The sequence below is a fragment of the Leucoraja erinacea genome, chromosome 31 (genome assembly GCF_028641065.1).
Source record: "Leucoraja erinacea ecotype New England chromosome 31, Leri_hhj_1, whole genome shotgun sequence".
Classification (NCBI taxonomy): Eukaryota; Metazoa; Chordata; class Chondrichthyes; order Rajiformes; family Rajidae; genus Leucoraja; species Leucoraja erinaceus.
The window spans coordinates 16,502,533-16,517,632 of NC_073407.1; the positions used below are offsets into that span (position 1 = coordinate 16,502,533).

Consider the following 15,100-nt stretch of genomic DNA (forward strand, 5'->3'; position numbering starts at 1 on the left):
GACCTTCTTGCCTCTCTTCTATTAAAGTAATTTTTATTTAACATTTTCACAGGAATGTTTAAATGAACACGCAAATAATTTTGTGTTCGAGCTCTCCAAACTCTCTGAACTGCTCCTCCTGGAGTTTGACAACTTTCTCATCATTGATGATATCGAAAATTCCGGTAAACTTTTTTTTTCACATTTCTTATTTGTTCAGTCTAAGTCATCTCGGGGGTCTCAGAGAAAGTGAATTGTTTGTGTTAAATTATGCTGTAAACTCTTTGCCTCTCTAGATATGCCTCTGAAGATATTCCTCGAATACTGCTCTCCCCTCTGTTGCAATTGATGAACAAGTTTGTTTACTAATAATAATGTTCTTGTGAAGCTTTTGTTTCTCATCTACGTTGAAGGCACTACATAAATGCAAACCATTGTTATTGCTTCACAAGTACGTGTGGTCGCCTCACCTACAGTGCCCTCCATAATGTTTGTGACAAAGACCCACCATTTATTTATTTGCCTCTGTACTCCACAATTTGAGATTTGTAATAGAAAAAATCACATGTGGTTAAAGTGCACATTGTCAGATTTTAATAAAGTCCATTTTTACACATTTTGGTTTCACCATGCAGAAAATACAGCTGTGTTTATACATAGTCCCCTCATTTCAGGGCACCATAATGTTTGGGACACATGGCTTCACAGGCGTTTGTAATTGCTCAGGTGTGTTTAATTGCCTCCTTAATGCAGGTAGAAGTGAGTTCTCAGCACCTAGTCTTTCCTCCAGTCTTTCCATCTTTGGAAACTGTTATTGTTTTTATCAGCATGAGGACCAAAGTTGTCCCAATGAAAAGTCAAAGAATCCATTATGAGACTGAGAAACTAGAATAAAACTGTTCTTCATCAGCCAAACCTTGGGCTTACCAAAATGAACTGTTTGGAACATCATTAAGAGAGCACTGGTGAGCTTACTAATCGCAAAGGGACTGGCAGGCCACGGAAGACCTCCACAACTGATGACAGAAGAATTATCTCTATAATAAAGAAAAATCCCCAAACACATATCCGAAAGATCAGAAACACTCTTCATGAGTCAGGTGTGGATTTGTCAATGTCTGCAGAAGATTTCATGAACAGAAATACAGAGGCTAAACTGCAAGATGCAAACCACTGGTTAGCCGCAAAAATAGGATGGCCGGGTTATGTTTGCCAAGAAGTACTTAAAAGAGCAACCACAGTTCTGAAAAAAGGTCTTGTGGCAAGATGAGATGAAGATTAACTTATATCAGAGTGATGGCAAGAGCAAAGTATGGAGGAGAGAAGGAACTGCCCAAGTTCCAAAGCATACCGCTTCATCTGTGAAACACGGCGGTGGTGGTGTTATGGGCTGGCAGGTATGGCTGCTGAAGGTACTGGCTCACTTATCTTCATTGATGATACAACTGCTGATGGTAGTAGCATAATGAATTCAAACAAATGCCTCAAAACTCGTTGGCCGGCGGTTCATTCTACAGCAAGACAATGATCCCAAACATACTGCTAAAGCTAAAAATGAGTTTTTCAAAGCTAAAAATGAGTTTTTCAAAGTTAAAAATGAGTGGCCAAGTCAATCACCTGATCTGAACCCAATTGAGCATGCCTTTTATATGCTGAAGAGAAAACGGAAGGCTACTAGCCCCAAAACAAGCATAAGCTAAAGATGGCTGCAAAACAGGCCTGGCAGAGCATCACCAGAGAAGACACCCAGCAACGGTTGATGTCCATGAATCACAGACTTCAAGCCGTCATTGCATGCAAAGGATATGCAACAAAATACTAAACAAGACCACTTTCATTTACATTACATTGCTGTGTCCCAAACATTATGGTGCCCTGAAATTGGGGGACTATGTATAAACACTGCTATCATTTCTACATGGTTGAAACCAAAATGTATAAAAATGGCCTTTATTAAAAGCTGACAATGTGCACTTTAACCACATGTGATTTTGCTTTCTATTACAAATCCCAAATTGTGGAGTACAGAGGCAAATAGATAAATGATGGTTCTTTGTCCCAAAAATTATGGAGGGCACTGGATTTAACCACTCAAAGCTGATATTGCCCCTGAATAAGAATATAAGGATATTTGAACACTCAGTCTTTTTCCCTGGATGGAGTATTCTAAAACGTACCATCTCCGAATACATATGCAGATAAAGCAGCTTAATCAAGGGGGTAAATAAACTGGAGGCCACAGGCTTAACGTCAGAAGGGAGAGATTTAAGAGGGGACTTCAGGGGGTAGTTCACATCTGGAATGTGCTACCAGTAAAAGCTATAGAAGTTTGGATAGATATATGGATAGGAAGGCGAGGTGAAATGCAGGCATAAGGGACTAGCCCAGTATGCCAAATTGATCTGCATGACGATGGGCTGAAAGGCCTGTTTCCATGGTGTACAGCAAAGACAATAGGTGAGCATCAAGCCGCAGACTGTGATTATAACTGAAACGTATCTCCCATTTATAGTAGATAAACAATGCCTGACTTAGTAACACATGATGGGTGTGACCCTTTATATGCACACAGTCAGTAGTTCACAGCTTCTTCCCCCTTGGTTAGGCTGCTTTGTTTTGGAAATAGTAACTGCTGAGTTGAACAGGCAGCATCTCTGGAGAGAAGGAATGGGTGATGTTTGGGGTCAAGACCCTTCTTCAAACTGATTCCCTCTCTCTCCATCCCCTCCCCATTCTCAGTTTTCCAACCAGTCTTACTGTCTCCGACTACATTCTATCTCTGCCCCATCCACTCCCCTGACATCAGTCTGAGGAAGGGTCTTGACCCAAAATGTCACCCATTCCTTCTCTCCAGAGATGCTGCCTGGTCCCGCTGATTTACTCCAGCATTTTGTGTCTGCCTTTGATTTAAACCGGCATCTGCAGTTCTTTCCTACACCGTGCTGAGTTGAAGCTACATTTTACCAGCAGGAACAGAATATGCTGTATATTATGATATATGTTTTCTTTGCCCTACTCTGACAGCTAAAACCATGGGAGGGCATGGTGCAGTGGGGAATGTGTTTTGCAACAGATAGGTCAAATGAAAGGGGAAAACGCTCAGTAAGTGGGGTTTCGTGTAGGAAAGTGTCAGATCAGGCACTTCTTTATGAGGAACCGGAAGGCAGACTGTTTTATAAATGAAAATAGATTGCGAATGAGTGGAACATGATGCACAATAAAATGTGTAGTCAAGGCAATAAGTAGTTAGGAATGCCAATATATATTGGTCTGATTGGTATGGGCATCAAAGGTTAAGGAGAGGAAGGAGGCAAGAAGATGAGGTTGAGAAGGCAAAATAGATCAGCCATTGAATTCAAAGGGCCAAATGGCTTAATCCTGCTCCTATGTCCTTTGGTCTTATGGCCTTGGTTGCAAGGGGATTGGATTTTAGCAATATAAAAATATTCTTACAATTGAATATGGTGTTGGTAGGCTGCACCTGGAGTACAGTTCTGGTCCCTTTATTTAAGAAGGGATTTTCTAGCACTGGAGCCAGCCAGAAATGATTCACCAAAATAATTCCTGGGATGAAAGGATCGCCTTATTGCAAAACGCCTAAAAATGTGTCACCTGTAATCTTTGAAGCATGGGAGAATGGGGGGGTGCTATTATTGATAGGGGACATAACAGGTTGGATTTAAGATGTTTCCACTTGTGAGGGAGCTCTAATGAGGCAACAAAATTACAGAATAAGGAGGTAGTCATTTAGAACTAAGGTGCATACATATGTCTTCCTGCAGAGGCTAGTGAATCAATGGAGCACAGGGGGTTGTAAAGGATAGTTCATAGGGCAAGTGAACGCATTTTGAAAGGCTGGCAATTGTGGGCTGTGGGTAGCTGATGCAGAAAAGGAGATGCAGCCTGGTATGAATCAGCCACGACCATGTTGAGTCGCGAGGCAGCTTGCCGAGCTTGGTACCCACTCCGGCTCCCAGTTGCACCTTACATCTTATGTCAGTTGTGTAACTTGCCCAGTACTATATATCCTTGCGGTGTAATTCTTCCTCTTGATGTAATTCAGTCATTTTGGGCCCCATTGTTTAATCTACAGACATTTCATCCCTGCAGATAGTTATAACGCTGATCACATTGCTTGCGTTTCTAGCTTCTAGTAACAGGGATGAGCCATAATACCAGAAGTATATGTCACAAAAGAACTCAAGAACTCTGCCTTTACTAAAGATAGCCACAAAATGCTGCTGTAACTCAGCAGGTCAGACAACATGTCTGAAGAAGTCTGAAGTGAGTCTGAAGCAGAGTCCTGACTCGAAACGTCACCCATCCCTTTTCTCTAGAGATGCTGCCTGGCCCGCTGAGTTACTCCAGCACTTTGTGTCTATCACTGGAGAAAATGGATAGGTGACGATTCCGGTTGGGACCCTTCTTCAGTCTTCTTCAGTTCCTTTTTATTACATTTAAATTCTGTTTTATTTTTCAGATGTCTTTACAGCACATGAAAATGACTTCACTTTGTCTGAATGGAAACAATCTGGGCCCCAACTGCAAGAGAAGGAAGCCTACGACAAACTTTCAGTCCCAGATGATCGAGCTGGCAGGTGATCAGTTCAGAATTACCTGAAGCAAACTGCTATATTGTCATTTCCAAATCTTGCTCCAAAATCACCAAGCCGTGTAATCATCCTCTTAAACCCCAATTTTCCTGCAGGACTCAGGATGGGATAGGACTCGCAGAATTTCCATTTATCATCATTGTTCAAAACTTGCGATCTGAATATCTAGCCTTGATTGTGAAGGTGTTGACCATGTGGCAGAGGGGAGGTGTTGGAAGCATATCACAGTAAAGCACATCCCTGAAAGTGGCATATCTGCTAGACACAGTGGTGAAGAAGGCTTTTGGCACCCTGGCTTTCAACAGTCAGGATATTGAGTATCGAAGTTGGGACATTATGTTACAGTTGTACAAAACATTGGTGAAGCCACACTTGGAGTACCGTGTTCAGTTTCATACAACTCCATCAAATCAACCCTCAGTCTCTTGTGCTCTGGGCAGGTGAGGTCTTTGTAAGGAACAAAGACCTCACGTGCCCAACCTCTCCTTATAGCTCAGGCCCTTGAGTCCTGGCAACATCCTTGTAAATCTTCTCTGCCCTTTTTCCTGTTTAATGGCATCTTTCCAATAGCAGGGTGATCAAAACAGAATGCAATACTCCAAGTGTGGCCTTTGCCAATGTCTTGTACACTATAACATAACGTTCCAATTTCTATCCTTAATTCCTTGACTGGTGAAGGCCTTCTTTATCGATGCCTGGTCCTTCCAGCTTTTCAGTTTATGATTCAGATTCCAGCATCTGCAGCTTTGGTTGTTTCCCATGACATTTTGTTCATTATGGATTATTATTCCCCCCCCACCCCACTGGCAACTTTACCCAAAATAGATGCTTCGTGGATCACTTTGAGGCAGTGCATGGATTTCATGTTCCGTGGAATATATTCCACAATCCACGTCCCTTGGAGGATTTTTTTCCTTACTCTATACCTGCATGAGATTACTGGTGAACTTTGTGATTTGGTATTGTTTTATTTTTTCCTTATTCCCTTGTGCAGGAGCTGGCCAGGAATTCCAGCAAATGAACTTTTACAAGTTAATACCCTGAGATCGATGAATAAGCCGGTAGCAGCGGGAGCCTTGTCTGCAGAAACTGCAGCGGTAACAACTGCTAAGAACACACTGGCTCACCTGGCTACCATGGAGGCGAGAGATGCAGCTTATGTGGTCAGTTGTTTTCTTTTTATTGATCTTTCTTCATATTTCTCTCGGATGTGAATCATTAACACAATCTGCTGTTTCAGAAAATGCACATGCTTATTTCGAATGTAGACCCAGAGGTTGCAAGCATCGCCAAGATGGTACTGAGCCATCTAGTTGTGATGCTTTGTTCCACCCATCTGTGGCAATACTCTCAGAGCAGCAGATGCAATCCTTTTATCAGTGTCATCTTTTGCTCAGCGGGTAGAACAGCTGCCTTTCAGACAGAGAGCTATTGTTTAAAATTCCACCTCAGAAATAATCCTAGTCAGAGGCTCTGGGCTGTATTCTGGGAGTGTTGCACTATGTGTCTTTTTTTTAACTACTCATAGGAGCGTTCTATCTATCTGCCAACTGATTGCTGCATAACATAACGTCACTACACTTCAAAGGTGCTTCATCATTGTAAGTGCATTGGAGTGACCTGAAGTACTAGATTAATGTATTTAGCAGACAACCGGCCTCAGCATTGAAGTTGTGAAAGGCAAAGTAACAACCCACCCACTATTGGCCGGGAGGGGGGGGGGTGAAAAATGTGGATAAACACCAGTGCTTTTTTTGTAGACAAAAACCTTCTATTACTATACGTATGTAACACTCCACGTGCAGTCCATCAATCTTATTTTTAACTTTTTATGCCGTACTCATACAGAGTGATACAGTGCGGAAACAGGCCCTTCGGCCCAACTTGCCACACCGGCCCACATGTCCCAGCTACACTCGTCTGACCTGCCTTTGTTTGATGCATATCTCTGCAAACCTGTCCTATCCATGTACCAGTCTAACTATTTCTTAAATGTTGGGATAGTCCCTGCCTCAACTACTTCCTCTGGCAACTTGTTCCATATACCCACCACCCTTTGTGTGAAAAGTTACCCCTTAGATTCCTATTAAATCTTTTCCCCTTCACCTTAAACCTATGTCCTCTGTTCCTTGACTCACCTACTCTGGGCAAGAGTCTACCCGATCAATTCCTCTTATGATTTTACACACCTCTCACCCCTTCTAAGATCACCCCTCATCCTCCTGCGCTCCAAGGAATAGAATCCCAGCCTACTCAACCTCTCCCTATAACTCAGACCCTCTAGCCCTGGCAACATCCTTGTAAATCTTCTCTGTACCCTTTCCAGCTTTACATGTTTCCTATAACGTGGTGCCCAGAACTGAACACGCTACTCTAAATGTGGCCTCACCAACGTCTCATACAACTGTAACATGACCTCCCAACTTCTATACTCAATATTCTGACTGATGAAGGCCAATGTGCCAAATGCCTTTTTAACCACCCTATCTACCTGCGACCCCACCTTGAAGGAACCATGCACCTGCACACCTAGTTCCCTCTGCTCTACAACACTCCCCAGAGCCCTACCATTCACTGTGCAGGTCCTGCCCATGTTGGACTTCCCAAAATGCAACACCTCACATTTCTCTGTATTAAATTCCATCAACCATTCCTCAGCCCATTTAGCCAATCGATCAAGATCCTGCTGCAATTTTTCACAACCATCTGCACTATCTGCAAAACCATCCACTTTTGGATCATCTGTAAACTTGCTGATCTTGCGGCGTATGGTCTCATCCAAATCATTGATGTAGATGACAAACAGTAACGGGCCCAGCACCAAACCCTGTGGCACACCACTAGTCACAGGCCTCTAGTCTGAGAAGCAACCTTCCACCATCACCTTCTGCTTCCATCCATGAAGCCACGTACTGTCATGTACTGTCACACAAAAAACACTGGTAAAAACAACATTTGGTACAGTAAATTAGTACTTTTGAAGTTAGAAGCACAGCCAATTAACATACAGCAGGCTTCCTCAAACAGCAATGTGATAATGACAATACAGTATATTTAATTATGTTAATTGATGATATATATTAACATGGATACTAGGGATGACTCATTTGTTCCTCTTTGGGCCCTGGAGCTTTTTTATCTGATAGAGCTAGCATAACCTCTGATTAACACCTCGCCTGCATTCGGCACTTCTGGTAGTGCCTTAGCTTTTCTTAGTATTTCTGTTCAGTGAGGGGAGAATTTCAGCTGGTTTTCAAGCCCGATCATCAAGCAGGGATGTAACAATGCTCTCTCATAACCACTATCTTAATTTGCATGAACTTGTGGAATAGGATTACCAATGGGAATCCATGGGATAGATTGCCCAGCGTCTGTGTGAACGGCTATTAATGAAGTCAGCAATATTGGATGATCAGTTTTGTTTATTTATTGTCACATGTGCAGAGATATATAGAAAAGCTTGTTCTGCATACTATCCATCCACTGTTCCTGACGTATCGTCCGTCACCTCCACTTCTGTGCACTGAGGTCACCAGCAAGATTCATAGAAACATAGAAAATAGGTGCAGGAGTAGGCCATTCGGCCCTTCGAGCCTGCACCACCATTCAATATGATCATGGCTGATCATCCAACTCAGTATTCTGTACCTGCCTTCTCTCCATACCCCTTGATCCCTTTAGCCACGAGGGCCACATCTAACTCCCTCTTAAATATAGCCAATGAACTGGCCTCAACTACCTTCTGTGGCAGAGAATTCCAGAGATTCACCACTCTCTGTGTGAAAAATGTTTTTCTCATCTCGGTCCTAAAAGATTTCCCCCTTATCTTTAAACTGTGACCCCTTGTTCTGGACTTCCCCAACATCGGGAACAATCTTCCTGCATCTAGTCTGTCCAACCCCTTAAGAATTTTGTAAGTTTCTATAAGATCCCCCCTCAATCTTCTAAATTCTAGCGAGTACAAGCCGAGTCTATCCAGTCTTTCTTCATATGAAAGTCCTGACATCCCAGGAATCAGTCTGGTGAACCTTCTCTGTACTCCCTCTACGGCAAGAATGTCTTTCCTCAGATTAGGAGCCCAAAACTGTATGCCAAGACCCTGTACAACTGCAGTAGAACCCCCCTGCTCCTATACTCAAATCCTTTTGCTATGAATGCTAACATACCATTCGCTTTCTTCACTGCCTGCTGCACCTGCATTCGAGTAAGGGAATGGTTACTGCCACTTGCCCAAGAAACTCAATGCCATCAACTGCCCCCGGTGCATCCCCACTCTTAGCAATAAAACTCAATGCCAGTTGGTTTCAACTGCCCCCGGTGCATCCCGATCACTCTTAGCAATAAAACATGCCCGGTTTGTAACGCAGTTGGTTTGAAATAATTGTTTTATCCCACACATGTCCAGCAAGACATGTTTGCCCGATACACACCCATTGCATAGTCACCATCCCGATATTAGCACATGTCCTGTCCAACCCTGATTCTTTAGTTTCTATTTGATGTAATTATTGAATTCTTTCTTCCAACAGAAATACAAGCAGTATTTTCTACAGCAGATGTCACACATAGAACAGCAGATAAGTATGCAGCTCATTGATGTCCAGCGCTGGACACAAGGCTGGAAAGACTCGGTGACAAATATTAAGAAGCTGTATACCTAGCTGACCTCCTTGGAATATGCTTTAATACTGTGCTTTGGATTGCTTAATACCTAGCCATGTTTGTACTTTAGTTAGTAAATTAATAAATATATGTTTTTCTCAATTATTGAGTAACTTTATTAATTGCTCGTGAAATAGTGTCATATAGTTCCTGGAGAAAGTATTTCTCTCAAAAATGTTTTGTTCCAATTATGCATCGCACAACACCGACTTTTACAGATACAACACACACACTCCAGGTGAAAGGGACATTTGAGGAGAGTCAGTATTACAGTCGAGGAGGTGCTGAAGGTGGATAAATCTCTGGGGCCTGATGAGATATATCTGAAGACACTGTGGGAAGCTAGAGAAGAAGTTGCAGGCACCCTGCCTGAAATATACAAATCCTCATTAGATACGGGCGAGGTGCCGCAAGACTGGAGGTGGATAATGTTGTGCCTCGATTTAAGAAGGGCTGCAAAGAAAAGTCTGGGAACTATAAACCAGTGAGCCTAACTTCTGTGGTAGGTTATTGACAGGAGAGGATTCGGAGGGATGTGATATATTTGTATTTGGATAGATAGGAGTTGAGTGGGGATAGTTAGCTTGGGTTTGGACATGGGAGATTGTGTCTTACGAATTTCATTGAACTTTTTGAAGAAATAACCAGAAAGGTTGACAAGGGCAAGGCCATAAACATTATCTATATGGAGTTATACACAAAATGCTGGAGTAGCTCAGCGGCTCAGGCAGCATCTCTGGAGGAAAAGAATAGGTGACGTTTCAGGAGGGAAACCTTCAGAATATATGGACTTCAGCAAGGCCTTGTTGCTAAGGTTCCGCATGGTAGGCTGCTCTGGAAGACTAGATCGCATGGGATCCAGGGAGAGCTAGCTAACTGGATAGAGAATTGGCTACCTGGAAATGAAGCAGAGGGTGATGGTGGAAGGTTATTTTTTGGATTAGAGACCTGTGACTAATGTTGTGACTAACCTTCTTGGAATATGCTTTAATATTGTGCTTTGAATTGCTGGGTCATTTGCTGTTTGTGGTTTATAAGAATGATTTGGATGAGAACATACAAGGCATGATTATTAAGTTTGTAGATGACACATAAATGGGTGGCATCTGTTCATTCCAACTCTTAATGTTAAAACTTTAGTCCATTTTCTTTGATCTTAACACTTACAGGCTTTTAATTCGTTTTTTTTTCCTCTCTGAACTATTTGCTCCAAACCAGGTGCTTGCAAGGTCTGAAGAAGGGTTTAGACATGAAATATCACCTATCCATGTTCTCCACAGATGCTATCTGGCCCACTAAGTTACTCCGGCACTCTGTGTCCATTTCTGCTTGGAATCAGTTAGGTGAAACACATTTACATCATATCCGGAGTCACAGAAGCAAATAATGTGGAAAATGCAAAGGACAACTGAACTCTAGCAAAAAAGTGACTAGGAATTAAGAGATATAGCATAGGATCCAAGGTTAAAACAACTTGATTAAGAACCATTAAGGAAAAGCAGATTTGGGATGGGGGTTAGTGTTGCGTCATAATGTCATAGTCATACGGCACAGAAACAGGCTCTTTGACCCAACTCATCCATAGATGTCCCATCTAAACTTGTATAGAAAGGAACTGCAGATGCTGGTTTAAACCGAAGAGAGACATAAACGCTGGAGTAAGTCACCAGGACAGACAGCATCTCTAAAGATAAGGAGTGGATGACTTTTCGGGTCGAATTCTTTCTTCAGCTGAGTTACTCCAGCATTTTGTGTCTATCCCCATCTAAACTTGTCCCGTATCCCTCTATACCTTTCTTATCCACTTGAGTGATAGATTAGAGCATAGGATTGGTTAGAACTAAATATAGAGTACAAGATAAAGTCCAATAAAGTCAAATTAAAAATAGTCCAAGGGTCTCCCCTGAGGTTGATGGTTAGGTCAGGACTGCTCTCTAGCTGGTGATAGGATGGTTCATTTGTCTGATAACCGCTGAGAAGAAACTGTCCCCGAATCTTGAGGAATGCATTTTCCCACTTCTTGTCAATATTTGCTTGTAGTGCCTCATCTTTGTCTCCCTATTTTTGGGCTTTGACAGTGAGGATCAGCTCATAATTGATTGACATTGATCAACAACGCCCAACACCATTTCACGCTCGCAGATAAGCATGCACATTTCAGTAAAAACCATCGGGTTGTGAACAGGAGCAGCTCCTTGACTGAAGGACCATTGAGAGAAATTGTAAACAGAAAACCTGTTTTTCTAGGGCACTTGCGTTCAGATGGTAACTGTAGTGTTACTGGACTGGTGAGTTACAGTTTCGATGTAATGATTTAGAAACATAGATTCCACGCTAGTCCCACATTAGAATTAGAATTTTTTTTTTTAGAATTAGATTCCTTTATTGTCATTTAGACCTTTCGGTCTGAACGAAATTATGTTGCCTGCAGTCATACACAGAACCAATAAAAACAAAACATACAATAAACACAAATTAAACATCCACCACAGTGAGTTCACCAAGCACATCCTCACTGTGATGGAGGCAAAGTCTTAGTCTCAGTCTCTTCCCTCCTTGTTCTCCCTCTGCGCTGAGGCGATCGATCCAGACCGGAGATGCCGCTCTCCAGTCCAGCGGACCTCCGTGGTGATGTCGCCGCCGCCGAAAGCCGGAACGCTGTCTCCGCTCCGAGACGGGCCGCCACAGCATCAGCTCTGGGCCGCTGCCCGCAGTCTCCGCTCCGGGTCCCGCAGTCTCCGCTCCGGGTCCCGCAGTCTCCGCTCCGGGGGCAGCCGCCTCTGGAGAGTTTGAATTTAAATAGATCCAAACGTAGGCAACTGCTGGATTTCTGTTAAAATCCAGTTGGGTTCACTTGCAACCTTAAGGAAAGGAAGTTTGCCCTCCTTGTCTGGCTCCTGTGTGAATTGAATTAAATACTTTATTGTCACGATGAAGTCACCGTGAAATTCTTTGCTTGCATACATTGCCACGGTATGCAAATAGTCACCCATAAAGGGTGTTGCAAAGTTACAAATTCCCCCCCCCCCCCCCCCCAAGCCAGTCCCCCCCGTTCCCCACCCCCACCCCCACCCCCACCCCCCCCCCCCCTCCGTCATGGCAAATATTCCCCCCACGCAGGGTCCTCTATTGTCCACTGTTCATTATTCCCTTTTCCGAGGGTCTCCACCTTGTCGTGCTGGAGAAGCTTGCGTGTGCCTGCGATCCTGAGATCTAAACCCTCTGGAGCTGTGCTCCTGTCAGGGTCACCCACAGCGGGGCAGGCCGATTGGGAGGTTCCTGACAGAGCACGGACCGAGAAGAAGACCTCAGTGGTGGAACACGTGGAGAGTGGAGGCCGACCAACAGGTGGAGCAACCCACCAGCTGAGAAGGCGGCAGAAGGCTGCAGCAGATGGGGACTCCCAACCATGGTGGAGTCCATGCCGTTGGACCAGGCTCTGTCTCTGTCAAGGGCAGAGTGGTGTCTGTCCGTGCACCACTTAAAAGATATCAAACACAGGCGTCCACATGGAGAGCATCACACCTAGTCATGCCTGTAAAGGTCTCGTCCTCCTGTGGTGATTTCAGATCCACAGCAATGTTCACTATTCTCTGAAATCCCCAGAAATCTAGTCTGTTCATGGGGTAATTAGAGAGAGGTATTAAATGCAGATACGTCACAAAATGCTGGAATAACTCAGCGGGTCAGGCAGGCAGCATCCCAGGAGAACATGGATAGGTGACATTTCGGGTTGGGACCCTTCTTCAAACTGATTGTGGAGGGGGGGGGGTGGAAGCTTGGTAAACTAGGCCCTGCAGTTCCTTGCTTTTGCTAATAAATGCAGGCAATGTTCAATAGAAAGCACTTAAGATGACTCAAATCCTGGTACGATGAAGTATCATTCTAATATAGAAACATTTCAGCAGAGTTGAGTTAAAGTTTCTGGTCGGTATGGTTCAGCAACATGGGTGGTGAGAGTTAAAACCAAATCACACGCTGATTCAATTCTAAACATGGCAGGGATCTGATATCCCAAAGCTGCCTTGACAGACCTGCCATGTAAGTCCAGTGTTCGCTATTGTTGTTGACAGTCTTCATCGAGACTAAAGGATCTGTTCTCGTGCCATCACCTTGTTGCAGAGCGACCTTGGGTTTTATTTCCCCGGCTCCCCCCGCGGCGATTACTCCCTGGAGGAGTTCATTACTGAGGTTGCCCCCAAAAGATCCCTGGTGTGCAGTTAGCTGCAAGCATTATGCCTGAAAAAGCAACAATAATTCTCCCTCTCGCCAACCACCTCCTCCTAGCGTGGTGCAGCTACAGTCTTTAGTTGCCATGGCGACAGCCGGCTAAAAGGGTTGTGACACATTTCCATGTCACCTCCTGACGAGATGCAAACGGCAAGTTGAACAAAGCAACATCAAGGCCGCCGACTACTCCTGGAGGTTTCCGAGCAAAATCTGACAGAAGGAATAAATTGCCAAGAACTCTCTCTTTACATTTGACCTATGGTTCGGTTTGATTGAAGACATCTTGATTACATCCAAGTCCTGCCCTGCATGCAGCTTTCAGTCTTGGGAAGCAGTGGGTGGAAGGCAGATAAGGTCTTTGGTTAACAAGGTTTAAAAAAAAATCAAAAGATTGCTAATTCCTGACGTGATAGGAACCATATGTGTTTATACTGCAAGCAGAAAACTATCATTGCTTTTAAGCCAATGTTTGTGGAAACAAATTCTCAGAGCTCATCGACTGAAAGGGGTCTGGATTTTGCTCTTCTTTAGTTCCCCGTGGCAGCGAGACTTGCACAGATAGTTGCCAGCTGGGATCTCGTTCCTGAGAGAGGTCGTAGGGTCATGTCCCATCTCAGAAATATGAGCACTATACCTGGGAGTCTGATGAAAGGCTATCAACATGAGGCATTAACTATTGTTTCACTGACATCAACACATATATTGTCTGCTGTGTGGGTACTTCTAATATTTTCTGTTTCTGCTTGACCTTTCCATGATCCCCATGGCATTTTGCTGTTGCACAGTAGAGGTTTCTCATGTGAAACGCAAAGTGCTGGAGGAAGCCTGCAGGTCAGGAAGCATGTGTGGAGGGAATGGACAGGCGACATTTCAAATCGGGATTCTTCCTCAGACTGATTGTCCAGAGTGGATAAGTCTGAATAACAGACCCGACCCAAAACATTGTCAGTCCATTCCCTCCATGGATGCTGCCTGACCCACTGACATCCTCCGGCACTTTGTGTATGATCAGGATTCCATTATCTGCAGTCTCTTGTGTCTTCATTTTAAAACTGAACGCAGTCCAATCTTACTCAAATAATTTGATTGGATCCAGCCACTTTGGAAGCCACCACTGATCTGAACTAAACATCAATATGTTTTCATGGAAGAACACTGACAGACTTAATGCATTTTTAACCCAGAGCAGAGTGCTGGAATTCCAAGTATCCACCAAGATGAATAACGTATAGAATCTGCATCAAGCCGGACTGGGCTGGAGGCACAGTCACGCAGTTATTTAATCTTTTCTTGGAGAAGTGATCCACATTTTTTTGGCTATTTGGGTTGCCAGAGGTTTTAATAAACTTTGGATGTAAGATCAAATGCTTGAGCCTTGAGTGCCTGCCAGTTTCATTTTCCCTTCAAGGATTCTGGAGAATGTTGGCAATTTGGGGGCATTTTAGTGTCATTTTCCATACCAAGCTTACTGTTTTTCACAAAAAAATGTCCACTTGCAATTTTAATAAGTTTCTCTGAGACTTTTTTTTCCGAATTGTCAGCTGTTAGTTTCCTCCAATTTTGATTTTTTTTTTTGCAATTCCCTGATTTCTTTTAATTGACCATTGGTGGACATC

General features: G+C 43.6%; 1 protein-coding gene across 1 annotated transcript in view; it reads left to right on the forward strand.

Moving 5' to 3' along the window:
• The window catches only part of ccdc180 (coiled-coil domain containing 180), a 77,451-nt gene extending 68,082 nt beyond the window's left edge, over positions 1-9,369 (forward strand). Inside the window, 4 exon segments of the mRNA XM_055660103.1 lie at positions 53-164; positions 4,460-4,577; positions 5,587-5,755; positions 9,122-9,369. Of these exon segments, the coding sequence (XP_055516078.1) occupies positions 53-164; positions 4,460-4,577; positions 5,587-5,755; positions 9,122-9,253 (531 nt within the window). The 3' untranslated portion in view covers positions 9,254-9,369.
• The last annotated feature ends 5,731 nt before the right edge of the window (positions 9,370-15,100 follow it).